Source organism: Hevea brasiliensis, chromosome 4 (assembly GCF_030052815.1).
Source record: "Hevea brasiliensis isolate MT/VB/25A 57/8 chromosome 4, ASM3005281v1, whole genome shotgun sequence".
Classification (NCBI taxonomy): domain Eukaryota; kingdom Viridiplantae; phylum Streptophyta; class Magnoliopsida; order Malpighiales; family Euphorbiaceae; genus Hevea; species Hevea brasiliensis.
In genome coordinates, this window is record NC_079496.1 from 12,176,039 (window position 1) to 12,189,936 (window position 13,898).

The window sequence follows — 13,898 nt, forward strand, 5'->3', positions numbered from 1 at the left end:
GTTACACTATTATAATATTTATCAGACAAGCTTAATATCTTAAAATCAATTTATTTCATTAAAAAAATTCATGAATCTTTCTCAGTTTCCATGGATCAACTTTAATCATCATATGATATTGAGGACAAAAATTACTGTAATAACTAGAGATCTTATTTCAACTGAATGCTACTTAACAATGTGATTTTCACCTTTACAATTTATAACATGATCAACCTATAAAACATCTTCAATCTCAAAGTCCTTATATTTATTTTAATTATTAATAAAATTTTACAATTATTAAGAATATAATATTATAACCTAATTAATCAATGGAAAATTTTGTTATTTTTATAAAATTTATAGTAATTTATTTAATTAAACAAAGAAAAAAAAATCATCCCACTGTATCGGACAACGGGTGCACCTGTGGATGTGATAGGAAGAAAAGACATATTTTCAGTGAATACATATGATAGCCATTCATATTGCTGGGCTTAAACTGCGATAAGCTGCTTTATATTAATGGGAAATGAGTACCGTGATGGACCGTCGAAGATCGTATTCACAACAAGGCGAGCTGTTGCCTCCGTTGGATGAACTATATCCCAAAACACATGATTGCTTCTATTGGAGCAATAGGTTGAAATTGGAATGCAGGGGACATCGGCATTCAGCCTCCCGAGACCACAGCAAGCAGCTTTAACCTCAGAAAATCCTGAAAAAGAAACCAAAATGTTTGCATATTTGAGAACCTTTTGTGATCTGATTAGGCCTTTAAGCCAATTTCTGATAACAGAACATGTCGTACCATAAGCAGCTGGTTTCTGGATGATGTTCTGCGTGAAACTGTAAGCATCAAAGTAGGAGTAATTTATGTCCTTAAGCTTTGATTTTAACTTCAGTAACATTGACTTAAGGCCTTCATTATACTTAATAGACAAAGCATTTAGTTCTTCGTTGCATTCTCCTGCTCTATTCTCAATCCTTCGCGATGGAGCACATCCCACACTCGCCACCCCAGGGATCAGAAATTTACGTGCACCATAAATGTATAATCTCTGCCAAAAGACGCAAAAATAAGCATATTGCCAGTATATTATAAAAAAATTAAAAAAAAAAAATTCTTAATTTACCATGCAGAGATCCATAGTAACAGTGAACTAAAAATCAAAGGTATTAGACATTAGTTACTGCTTTTTAATTACCTTCATTTGTGATTTCAGTGTGCGAATCATCAAACCCACGTATTGCTGTGGGGTGCTCTTCTCGCGGAGATCAGATGAATCAGAATAACTTAAGACATCATTGCTGCCAGTATCGATAGCAAAGAGAGACTTGGACAAGTAATTTTGTGCTCCAGAGGACCCCAGCTTTTCCAGCAAATCTTTATGAACAGATGCATAGTAGTCCACTTGTTTTGTCAAAGGGATTACCATACCCTAACACACAGATTTTGAAAACCAGTAAGTAGAAAATTGGCAAAACCTGAAGATCTGAAAGTTTGTACTGTGTTAGTTCTTGTTTCGTTTCACTTACAAGGGATTGACCTGTAGAATTGAGGATTCCTGAAGCTCCAGAGGCAAAGTTTACGCCAGTCAGGAACGGTCTTTTGTTGTTGTTGGATAAGAAAGACAAGTATGGTGGAGAAGTAGGCAAGCCCACTTTCTCAGCTGCACCAAAGAAGTGTAATGGTGACCCTATTAATTGGGATTGGCTTGCGAAACCATGTTTACACGTGCAATAAAAGACGGGCAGAGGTAGCAGGTACAACAGTAATATGTGAAATTATAATTTAATGCTTCTCAGGACATTTGTTGAGTTAGGTTTCAAATAATCAATACTATAGCTGCCAGTCAAGTGCCCTGTCCTCCTATTGGAGTCCTGGCAAGCCTTATAAAAATTTGGTATGTGAAAAAGGAATAATCAATACAAGCTTGGATCAACTGATCTATGTTATCCAGAATCCTTTGAGATGGAGATGAACTTTCCAAGCTCAAGAGGATTCAAACGCTTCCGTTGGAGGGGATGAAAGGAGGATAGTATGAAATGTTTTAATACTTACCTAGAAAATCTGCAATAACTTTGCCATTACTAAACCTCCCAGTTGGTATTCTGGCGGGGTAGTCGATCCCATTATTAGGAAAATCTGCTTTGGCAATGGAAAATGGAAGGTAATTGTTGTTGCCAACATCTACTAGAGAGTCACCAAAAACGAACAGCGCTGGCACCATTTGAGCCTTGGAATATTTGAAGCTTATCACTGGTATCAACAAGAAGAAACTCATCGCCACTGCCCGGGATACATTATTAAAAGCCATTAAAGACAAGAGTACAAGTCCAACAGCTTAAGCTCCTTTTAGTCTCTTTTTGCTATGTGTATACTTGGTAAGTGGGAAAGTAGCGAATGGTTCATTTTCAGTGGTTTTTATAGAGATGGAAGTGTGCAGTAGCGCACAGCATATAGACCTAATATACAGGATATACAGAGAATTCTATTTATTAAATACATTATATGTTTATATTTTAAAATTATAATGGATCAATTTTTAATATAAATTTAATAAATGATAATTATTAGTCTTATAATTTTTAATCTCTCTTTAATATTATTTAGATAAAAAAATTAAAATAATTTTTCACCTTATTGATATTTATATCTTTTTAAGAGATTAAATATTAATTTTGAGAGATTAAATTAGTAATTATTTTATTTAAAAGTTAAAACTTACCTAATAACATTTAATCTTAATTTTTTAATCTTTTATCAAATACATCTTAAAGGTCAATTCATTTGCAATTTATTTTTTTTTCTTAAATTCATTTTTTATTATCAAAATAATTCTTTTAAAAAATATAACCTACTAATTTTAATAAAAAGATACTAAATTTTTTAAGTTTTTTAAATATGGATAATTATTGTTTAAGAGAATTACGAGTTATTTATTTTTTAATTGAATTACTTAAAAATTATTTAAAAATAAATATAAGAATCCATTAAATATATATTCTCATTTATCTTTTTTTCCATTGAACTTACTATCATTTAAAATTAAAATTTTAAGGAAGATGGTGTCCTGCCAGCTTCCTTGGTTCTGTGAAGTGTGCATATGGTTTTGAAGGTGTGGAAATTAAGGAGACATTTACTTGGCTCGAGGGTTTGGATTTTTTTTTTTTTTCAAACAAAAATTATTTTCTGACCATGAAATCTACTACATGCAATAAAGAAGTTTTTTAAATGATTCGATAAAAAATAATTTATTAATATACTTTAAGATGCCATAGATATATATATATATATATATATATATATGAATATTACAAATAAAATATACATAATTATTGATAAGTATCCTATGCACTATCAAATTTTCTTATATGACCTTAGCTAGATTTATATTAGAGGTAAATTATAATTCAGTCTTTTTTCTATTTTTAAAAAAAATTAAAAGGTTTATTTGTTCTTAATTACTTATTTTATATTTTTATTTTAAAAAATAAAAGATTTATTTGATTTTTTTAAAGTTAAAGGGATTAATTGGACTCATAATACTTTAAAGACTTATATAATTATTTAGCATAACTCAAAAGGTTTTTACCAAAATAAAATTGATAATCCATCTCTTTTTTACAATTTTAAATTCGTTTTCATATAAAATTAAATTTATATTATATACAATCAATAAATAAATTATCTCAATCTCCCATCTTAAGCAAGAAATTATATTCATTCTATCCATCTATAGGTCAATTAGTTGCATATTATGAAAAACAAATCCATGGGATGGTTTTAGCATCTTCACATATGAGAAGTTCAAATCTAAGACCTTCACCAATTATTTGCATTTGAATTTCCGTTTTAGCAGTGTTTAGTATAAATGAATTCCATAAAATTTTATGAAATTCATTTGTAAATTTAAAATTTTAGTGTTTGGTTTAACTAAATATTCATTTGGAATTCTTAATAATTAATTTCATAGATTTTATTATAACCGAATGAAATTCCATGAAAATTAATAGAATTTGCACATGAATTCTAAATTTAAAATTATATATATTTTAAATGATAAAATTATTCTCTTATTATGTGTCATTTTATTTTATTTATTTCAAATATAAAATTCATTTCATTATATAAAATATATTAAATAAAAAAAATTATTTATAAATAAATTCTATCATATAATTTATTTATAATTAAAATAAATTTTATCATAAAATTCAACTAAATAAGGTTTTGAAGTGTTTATCGAATAAATATTATTTCTTATATATTTTGGGCTAATTAAGTGTATTATTAATGACAAGAGTTGGGAAAAATTATAAATAGAATGAAATGGAAAGTAATCACATGGCATTTAAAAGGAGTCACATTCAATTGGTTGGGAGACGAAATCATAAATAGATAATCGATAAGGCCTCGCATTTACAAGCCCTAAAATTTAGTTTGTTGCTCGTGAAAGGCTGGCTCCCATTTAAATTGGGTAACGGCTGAAAGGACATGTTTCTTGGCATCCATCCATCCATCCCCAAATTTTAAAATATTTTCGATACAGTATTTCTTTATTCATAAAATTATAATTTTTTTAAAAAATAAAAAGAATAAATTCACATAATTATGAGTTACAACGTAGCATACACGTATATAAACAGTTGATTTGATTTTAAATTAAATTGAATTAATAAAATTTTGTATTAAAAATTAAAAATTTTAAAAATATAATTAAATCAATAATCGAATCGAATTGAATTAAATTAATAAATATTAATTTAATTCTTTTTAGTTTTATGAAAATAATTCAATTGAACTGATTAATTAAAATGATCAAAATTTATTAAATTTTAAAATTAAATAAATTAAATTAAATTAAATTAACTCAATTTAATTTATTTTTTTAATTCAAACTGAAAACCTACTCACTCCTGACAATATATGTACACTGAATGTAATGAATAATAACTGATCCACGTAATGTTACTTCCTATCAAGAGGAATGGCTTTTGTTTTCTCAGTTGGTATTGCAAACTCCATTTATATAAATTGTTTTGAAATGGCATTTCGGTGGAATCACTTTTTTTTATTTTGAGTAGGCTAAAGGATGTTTGAAAATTATATAATAAAATAGTAATTTTACGTAAAATATCTTACATGGAATAATAATTTAAAAATAAACAGACATATATATATATATATATATATATATATATATATGAATGGGCGGTCCAAAAATTTTATAATTACCTTGTATTTTTTTTTTAAACATTATAACTATATGTTTATTTATATGTTTAATTATTATTTATTTATTATTTCATATTAAATGTTGTAATGAAATCACAATAATATTATATAATTTCTCTATTTGATAACTTTTATTAAGTAAACTTTGTGGCTGATCTAGATTTTTCAACAATATTTTGCGGCCCATTAACAATACAAACTATACAAAATGAAATATCATTATCATTTTTATTATGGGGTGTATACAATTCTTAAGATTTTAAAACCGAATAAGACCATACTAAATTAAATTCATTTTATTGTTTTAGTTGAATTTTAATTTATCACTAAAAATCTAATGAGAAACATTTCAAATTCGTATTGAATTAAAATTAAATAAAAATTAATTTTATATATTTATTTTTTATAATATATATATATATGGATTACATATAATATAATATTATCTTTCATTTTTATACTTTTTCTTAATAATTTTAGCTATTTAAGTCACCTTATTAATTATAACTAATCACGATACTATATAATGTGCTTAATTCATAATTATATGTCTATTTTATGGTTAAAAATTATATAATTAAAAAATAATTAAATTTAATCTTCAATTATATATATGATTTATAGTTAAAATTATATAATTAAGAAATAATTAAAAGATATACATTATACAACATATTATGTATTAACAATTAATATTAAAAATTTAATTAAATGATAATTTAATTCAATAGATATAATTATATAAATTATCTCGAAAATCAAAATTTGAATGAAACTATTTTAAATTGGAATTAAGTACTCAAAATCGAGCTAAATCAGAACTAAAATATTAAAAACTCAGATCAAAACTGTACCAAAATTTTAATTCAATTTGAATTCCTAAAAAAAAAAAAAAAATCCTAACTCAGAACCAGAGTCGCAGTCGTAATTTTGATCATCAAGATCACGAAAATGAGGGAACAAGAGACGTAGAAATTAAGATTAACCATATAATCAATAAAAAAAAAATTAAAATTAAAGTCTTTTTTAAAAAAATCTTGTAAAATTAAGTGGCAAATAATGTATTGTTGAAATTCAGAATTAGTAAGATCAGATGGTTTGATGACCATTAATTTAAATAAATTATTAGTTATTTTACTCGTGCATTTATGAATTATTTATTATTTTATTTTAATAATAATATAATTTAATATATATTTTTTATATTTCATATTTTTATAATTATAATATAAAATTTTAATTAATTATAATTTATTTCAAGTAAATAATAAATGATATAATTTTAGATTTGATAAAAGATATTAAAATGTACAATATTTAATTTTAAATTTTCAAATTAATTGACTAGTATATCATTTTCTATTTTCTTTTTAATTAGTTGAAATATAATAATAAAAAGATAAATAAAGTAAAAAAAATATATCACGTGACAATTTTTAAAGTATTATTACTAAAATTTTTAACCTGTAAATATAAGAAATATTTTTAAAATATATATTCAAATTTTATTAATAATTTTCTTATGAATAATTTTATATATATTATTTTTAAAAAAAAATAATCTTTTTTTAATCTAACTAAATTTAAAAATATATATTATTTTTTAAAAATATATAATTAATATGTTGAGTATAATTTTATAATGCTTGAAATTATAACTCTAAAAATTTTTAAATTTTTAAAAGATATTGTCAAAAAGAATTTTAGATAATAATTATTTTTTATATAAAATAAAATTTTAATACTTAATATTTGAAAACACATTAAAACAAAATTGATATTTAATATAATAAATTAATTTTTTATATAAAAGAAATTCGCCCATAACAATTTTTTAAAATCTTCTTATCCACATAGGTAAAGGCCTTCAGAACAAGACACAACACGGCATCAAACCAAATTACCACAATTACTTTGTTCGGTTTTGGCCTTATATGCAATTAAATAATTATCTTAAGACCCCGCCGGGATAGCATAGTTGGGAGAGCGTGGGACTAAAGTTCTAAAGGTCGCGTGTTCGATCTACGCTCACCGCATTTCTCTTATTTTTGGCCAACAACACAATTTTCAGTTTTTTTAACTTCATAGTTGTCAATTTGATTGCATTTTAGCTTTTAAATTTCAATGTTAAACACTCTTTCCCTTAAATATTTTACTAACTATACTAACTATTGCTGAATCCTTTCCATTTTCTCTTGATGCAAGCAAGTCTAAAGCTTAAACTGTCACCAGCTTCCTCACATTCATGGGAAATGTATACTGTGAAGGCCCATCAAAAAGAGTATCTACAAGAATACGAGCAGTTGCCTCTGTTGGATGAAACAAATCCCAGAATGCATGATCTTTTCTGTTGGTGCAATATGTAGCTATGGGTAAACATGGCACATTAGCTTTTAGGGTCCCAAGCCCACAACAGGCAGCTTTTACCTCTGTAAACCCTGAAACAACAACAACAAAAGAATTACCACCATTAGGTTAAGTCAATTATTGGTAATTAAGAAATTAATGTTGTAATATAGGTGTATAATTGTACCATATGTGGCTGGTTTTTGAATGATGTTTTCAAACATGGCATAGGAGTCAAAATAGGAGTAAGAAACACCCTTGAGTTGTGAATTCAATTCTTGCAACAATGATTTTAGCCTTTGATTATACATAACAACCATAGAATTAATTTCTTCATTGCAAGCTCCTGTTTTGCTCTTCATCCTTCGTGATGGAGTACATCCAATTGGCCCAACCCCAGAAACAAAAAACTTGCGACCACCATCATCATATATTTTCTGCCAAAAATCATACATTTGATTGATAATAAAAAAAAAATTAGGTGTGCCTATTACAAAATTGATTTTATACGAGAAAAAATTTAATAACTGTTAAATCAAAATTTTATATTTAAATTCATACACTCATTTTATTCTGTATAAATTTTAATATAAATATTTAATTTAATCATGATTAAATTCACTTTCTACACCTTATGAAATTTAAATAGTTAAGTAATAAAAAATATAAAGATTACCTTTATTAGTTGTTTTAATGAAAGAATCATCAAATCCACATATTCTTGAGGGGAGCTCTTGTTGGGATCGGATGAATTAGAGTAACCGAAGATGTCATTGCTGCCGATCACTAAAGCAAAAAGGGATTTAGATAATAAATTTTGTGCAGCAGATGATCCCAGCTTCTGCAACAGCTCTCCATACACCAATTCATAGTCACCTACTTGCTGCGTCAAGGGCATGGATTGTGCCTAATAAAAAAGCCAAAAAAACATCAATTATATGTTAAAAACGAAAATAGAGCATCAAGCGGGGATAGCTCAGTTGGGAGAGCGTCAGACTGAAGATCTGAAGGTCGCGTGTTCGATCCACGCTCACCGCATTTGTATCTTTTTTTCTTTTTTCAACCTTTTGAGCTCTAGCTTTGGCAGATGATGTTTAGTTTTGGCTTCACTTACAAGAGTTTGATCTGTGCCATTGAAGATTCCAGCACCGCCAGAGGCAAAGCTGACGCCAGTCATGAAGGTGGAGGCATTCTTGGATGAGAGGGATAGATATGGCGGTGAAGTAGGCAAGCCCACTTTCTCAGCTGCCAACCATTAAGCCCAACATTAGGCTATCAATTGTCAAACAAAAAGCACACCCACACGGAACATGACAACTCATACGGTGCAAAAATTATAATTCACAAAATTAATAAATAACTATTTTTATTTGCATGTAAATCACTCATTAGTTTATCATTTTATGTAAATTTATCTGCATAGAATTGCAGCCATACCATAAAATTATTTCAATATTTGTTGTATTCAATATTAAAAAAAAAAAAAAATTGATCCAATGGATTGGCTTCTCACTTGTTTATTGTTTTTTGTTAGTAAAGAAAAGGCTAGAAGTTGAAAGGGCAACATATACAGTTGAGGAATCACAATTACTTGTAGCATAAAGGCTAAAAGCTGGAACAATCTCATAAAACAGACCTTTACTCAATGAATGCAGATCACTTCAAAGGTCAAACTTTCATATCAGCAAGCTTTGTTTATTTATATATAAATTCAATTGATTGTTAAAGTCTGTAATTAATGAACATATCATATTCATTATAGTCTATCTAATCTTAGAGATTCTTATAGAAGAATTATGGAAAATAAATACATGCATCATTCAAATCAATTAGATTTTCTCTAAACCATTGGATTCACATATGTTCTAATTAGACACGCAACTCAAACATATATGCAAGGTTTACCAGTTGGAATTTTTAGCCATAAAATTATCAAAAATAATAGAAGAAAACAAAAAAAATATATATATTAGCAACAAAAGTTGAAGAAATGAGAGATCAAATAATGAGAAAAATGGCCTAAAAAAGGTGGGGATGATTTGGAGCATTATGAGGCTTTTTAGAGGTAAGAAAGAAAGAAAGAAACAGCTGCAGGAAGCTTAGTAGCTAATACTGACCAAGAAAATCTGCGGCGTTCTTGCCATTGCTAAACCTTCCGGTGGCTTTCTTGGTAGGAAAATCGATACCGTTGTGAGGAAAATTTGCTTTGGCAAGAGACAGTGGAAGGTAATTGTTGTTGCCCACGTCCACAAGGGAGTCGCCGAAAACGAACACAGCCGGCACCATTTGAGCCGTTGAGAGCTTGAAGGTCAACAGAATACAAGAAAACATGAAGAAATTCAACACAAAAGTTTTGGTAGCCATTAATGGAAGTGTAACAGAAGCTCCCTACAAACTGAAAAGTGTGTCGTTGGTCTATGGCTTGAAGGAGCAATGAAGGGTTAGTGTTAATGGTTATATAGAGGATTAGGATTTGATGGAAGTCTACATTGTTTTTGAGTGTGAAAGGCGAGAGCTGTTTTTGAAGGAAAATATAATAATAATAAAAAAATAAATTTTAGTAATTAAAGAAAAAAAAGGACTAATTACGTGGAATTTTGGTAATAGAAGAACACTGATTCAATCTTAATTTATTGTTTGGAATTAATTTATTATTTTTCATATTTAGAATATGAAATATTAACTAATTGATGCTAGAATTTCCCCATTTCCTAACAAAAAAGGAATTTTGACGTCAGCTGTGGGGGCACCGTCCCATTCTCAACCCAATTTCTAATGACAACGACAAATGAAGGCTGATTACTGATTTCCCTTCCATTCTTGATTCTCCTCCTGCACTTACTTATTTTTTCCAGCAGCCAACAGTAACCATGTTTTTTTCCTGCCTGAAAACTGTTTGGGCACTTCACTTACTTATTTTTAATTGGTACAGAATCATGGACCCTTCTAAAATTCCAACTAGAGTCTCACTTTTCGTGCAGTCTTTCTCCTTTTCAACTATGGTTATAACTTTTCTCAAACCTTTTTGGGATGAATCTGAGACTGCTAAGAGAATAAAATATTCAGATGGAGAACCTATAAGGCACAACAATTCATTTGATTTGCTCGGCTTCTTGGGTTCATGGAATTTTGTTTTGGAAGCACATGCTTGAAAAATTAAATTAGGATTCTTAAACATATCAACTAATGTTTATTCTTATCATCTAGCAATTATCAATTTTGACAGGAAATTTGTACTTTTAGGGAGTGACAGAATGTTTAATATTTTGATTTTAATTAAAATAATATCTCTCATTTAAAGGTTTAAAGCGATAATTCATAAAAAATTATTATTTTAATTTTTAAAAATTTTAAAAAGTTAATAAAAATTATATTTTTATTTTTATATTTAATAATTAATTTAATTATTATTTTTATCAAATATTTTTAGATGACAATTAAATATTAATAATTAATAACTAAATGTTAATAATAAATAAAATAATTGATAATAATTAATATTACCAAATAGAGCTTATTCCAAAACATTTTTGGTGTGAAAAGGGTCAATCTTGGCTGCAAATCAACCTTCCTGTTATGGGTATTTCTAGTTTTTTTTTTTTTTAATCCATTTTTCTTTTTGTGCTTTGTAATTCAACTATCGGGAAAAATGATTCAAATCTACAATAATTAGCAATATAGTGCAATTTCCTGCAGGTTGCCACGTACCGACTGGTTGGAAAGTTGATGATTTCCAGAAGTTGCCATTGTATTTGACTTGGCAATTTAAATTTGCAATTGGGCCACATCTCTATTATAGATTTTGCTCACTAAATTACCACATTTGATGGTTCTCCATGATATTGGTGGAGAAATGCATCCACGTAGCTGTGTTATGTAGTCTTGGGCATTGGCTCATTTGTAACAGAAAGTATAACAGGTTTATCGCATTTGATGTCCTCCAATCATGCTTATGACGCCGTGTTGGTTTTATATCCTTACCCTTCTCTGCAGAAATGGCCAGCCAGTCCCATTGTAATAAATTGACACGGTTTGTATCCCAGACAGAAAATGACTGCCAATTCTTCTTCTTCAAGTGTGAAAATATCAGTCTTTGTCCATTTCAGGCCACGAACTTCAACAATAGGGACACTTAAAATTTTCAAATTTTGAATGATTGCGACCGTAGAGGTAGCAATCAAATCCTGTGGACGGTATTACATATCGACCTGCTCAAGTTCAATCCAGCCAATTTCAGTTGGCAATGAAAATTGATAAATGCACTAGTCTTTTTCAAGGAGTTCTTCTTTTTCCAGGAAAATGATATCCATAGTTAACACCTGGAGTAAATTCTGTTCCAGAAACAACTTAGGCTATACCTCAGTCGTTCATAGAATAAGTTAAGGACATAGACTGAGGTCTTGGGATCAATTTAAAAAAGCAAAATAATTAGATAAACGAGGATAATGGGCTAGCATGTTCCACCCTCTAAAATTTTAAATTTAAATTGAGGGTATATTGAATTTGAGCATTATCTTTATTAAACACTCACATATAATCCTAAAAAATTTTTAACAAAAGTTTAAAACCTTATTTATTAATTTAATTAAACAAAAAATTTAATAAACTCATATCCTAAAAATTAAAATTTTTTTATTAACTAATTAAAATAAAAAAATAAATGACATATTTTTTAAATTTTTATTTAAATAATAAAAATTACATTTTAAAAAAACTTAAATCAATAGTAAAATATATTAAAAGATTTATATCTATCACTTAGCTTCCTTAAATTTAAATGCAAAAAATTTTACATCCATCATTAAAGGCTTATATTTATATGTTATTGCGTCCCTCACCGTCACTAGCCTCTTACATTTATAGGTTGCGTCCGTCACTAAGTTATACATTTAATCTTACAGACAACCCAATTTACAAACCAAATAATATCGAAATTTCACAAGGAAATATTTCCTCACAACTATGTAAACCCACCATTCAATTTATGGTAGCTTTAAGAAATCAGAATCATGCACCACCGTCTTATCTAACTCCATCCAGTATTCCCTGTATCAGCGTTCAGTATGGTAGTGGTACTCACTACTTACTAACACTAACCAACCAGGGAGTCAATTCAATTCATCACCACTGAGCACTCAAGAAAGCCATCAGCAAAGCCACATGCGCTTCTCAATGAAATACCTGATGTAAAAACTCAAGCTACCCAGCAAAAAATAAGTTTTAAAGCACTGCTTACGCATGGTTCATAAACAATTGAAATTTATACCTGCAATTGCAAGGAATTGATTGGTGAATTAATTGTTCGACTTCTATGTAACATTCAACATTGGACACAGGATTCAACTTCCATTCCGCAGAGATGGAAGTCTGCCCCATAACTGGAACTTCAGACATCGTCCCTGGAGACTCATCTTGTCTTTGCCCAATGATCCAGGATTTTAGGGAACTAACCTTCCCGGCTATGCAGCATTCTTGGTGGGCCTGACCTCTTCACAGAAAGAGAAACATAGTGTCAGGAAACGTACTGCATTATGGATAAGGCCATATCCCCAGCTCCGCTGACTAATATTTGACTAAACCAACATTATTGAATTATATAATTATGATTGATAGACACCAACGTTACTATTCAATTTAATTTTTGTACCGGTGGACTTCTGCATAAGACCCACATTTCAAATGCGTAAATGTTGGTTGGTAAGAATGCTCTGCAGTTTAGACCCGAAAAAACAAAAGAATGCTCTACAGGTAGATATTGTGATGGATGGTTTGTTCCCAGTCGCTTGGGCTTTCTGCTGAGGTTGATGGTGTTAGTTGGTACCACTCTTTTTCTAATTTTGAAAGGAGGGACAAGAAGTCATCTATTTAACTTTCGCAGATTATTGTAACTACTAAGATTAGTGTTTTAACTGCAAAAATTCCATTTTCCCCAAAGACAAAAATCTTTTCTTTTTCCATGTTCGTTGACAAAATTTCACTCTCTTCCCAAAGTAAACAATCAGATTCCAACATTATCAATAAAAGTCACGGCCTCAAAAAAAGCATAAATAAATTTCTCGTTACACTTCTTTGCCGGAAAAGGACATAAAATATGGCATCACTCAGGCTGGTGGACCAGCACCTATTCTCAAGTGCATAATTTCAAACATTGCACCATTTTTGGTTCGTAAATTAAAGCTTAGTTTTGGTTTTCATCTGATCATTTTACCTCCAGCAACTCTTTCAACAACTCTCTGAACTATCCTTAGTTTGTTGTCTATGCGGAATGATTTACAATTTTGAGTAGAGTGCCATAAATTTGAAATGACTCAAAGCCTGAGAATCTGTA

The 13,898-nt window shown here is 28.7% G+C and overlaps 2 protein-coding genes and 1 non-coding gene across 4 annotated transcripts; 1 reads left to right on the forward strand and 2 right to left on the reverse strand.

Moving 5' to 3' along the window:
- Positions 1-131: 131 nt before the first annotated feature.
- On the reverse strand, positions 132-2,423 carry LOC110640729 (GDSL esterase/lipase At5g55050). Of its 2 annotated transcripts, XM_058145348.1 has the most exons (6): positions 2,048-2,397; positions 1,522-1,655; positions 1,191-1,424; positions 794-1,043; positions 523-700; positions 132-409 (listed from the first exon to the last, which is right to left on the reverse strand). In XM_058145348.1, the coding sequence occupies exons 1-6, from the start codon at positions 2,301-2,303 to the stop codon at positions 361-363; spliced, it is 1,101 nt and encodes a 366-aa protein (XP_058001331.1). In that variant the 5' UTR covers positions 2,304-2,397; the 3' UTR covers positions 132-360. The 2 variants fall into 2 exon arrangements, with proteins under 2 accessions (XP_058001331.1, XP_058001332.1); XM_058145349.1 differs by having other exon boundaries at positions 372-700; positions 2,048-2,423.
- Positions 2,424-7,233: 4,810 nt separating this feature from the next.
- On the reverse strand, positions 7,234-10,035 carry LOC110640730 (GDSL esterase/lipase At5g55050). The gene is made up of 5 exons (XM_021792176.2): positions 9,688-10,035; positions 8,685-8,815; positions 8,247-8,477; positions 7,758-8,007; positions 7,234-7,662 (listed from the first exon to the last, which is right to left on the reverse strand). Exons 1-5 carry the CDS (start codon positions 9,932-9,934, stop codon positions 7,442-7,444), a joined length of 1,080 nt encoding a protein of 359 aa, XP_021647868.2. The 5' UTR covers positions 9,935-10,035; the 3' UTR covers positions 7,234-7,441.
- Positions 8,536-8,608, forward strand: TRNAF-GAA (transfer RNA phenylalanine (anticodon GAA)). Its single transcript has one exon. It is a non-coding gene; the product is annotated as a tRNA-Phe (tRNA).
- Positions 10,036-13,898: the final 3,863 nt, after the last annotated feature.

Excerpts from the sequence above, each read along its gene's own strand:
- LOC110640729 (XM_058145348.1), bottom strand. The coding sequence starts at position 2,303 with ATGGCTTTTAATAATGTATCCCGGGCAGTGGCGATGAGTTTCTTCTTG. Across the intron at positions 1,656-2,047 it reads AGTTATTGCAGATTTTCTAG|CTGAGAAAGTGGGCTTGCCT; the intron begins GTAAGTATTAAA and ends TCTTTGGTGCAG. Across the intron at positions 1,425-1,521 it reads ATTCTACAGGTCAATCCCTT|GGTATGGTAATCCCTTTGAC; the intron begins GTAAGTGAAACG and ends TCTGTGTGTTAG.
- LOC110640730 (XM_021792176.2), bottom strand. The coding sequence starts at position 9,934 with ATGGCTACCAAAACTTTTGTGTTGAATTTCTTCATGTTTTCTTGTATT. Across the intron at positions 8,008-8,246 it reads CATTAAAACAACTAATAAAG|AAAATATATGATGATGGTGG; the intron begins GTAATCTTTATA and ends GATTTTTGGCAG. Across the intron at positions 7,663-7,757 it reads TCAAAAACCAGCCACATATG|GGTTTACAGAGGTAAAAGCT; the intron begins GTACAATTATAC and ends TTGTTGTTTCAG.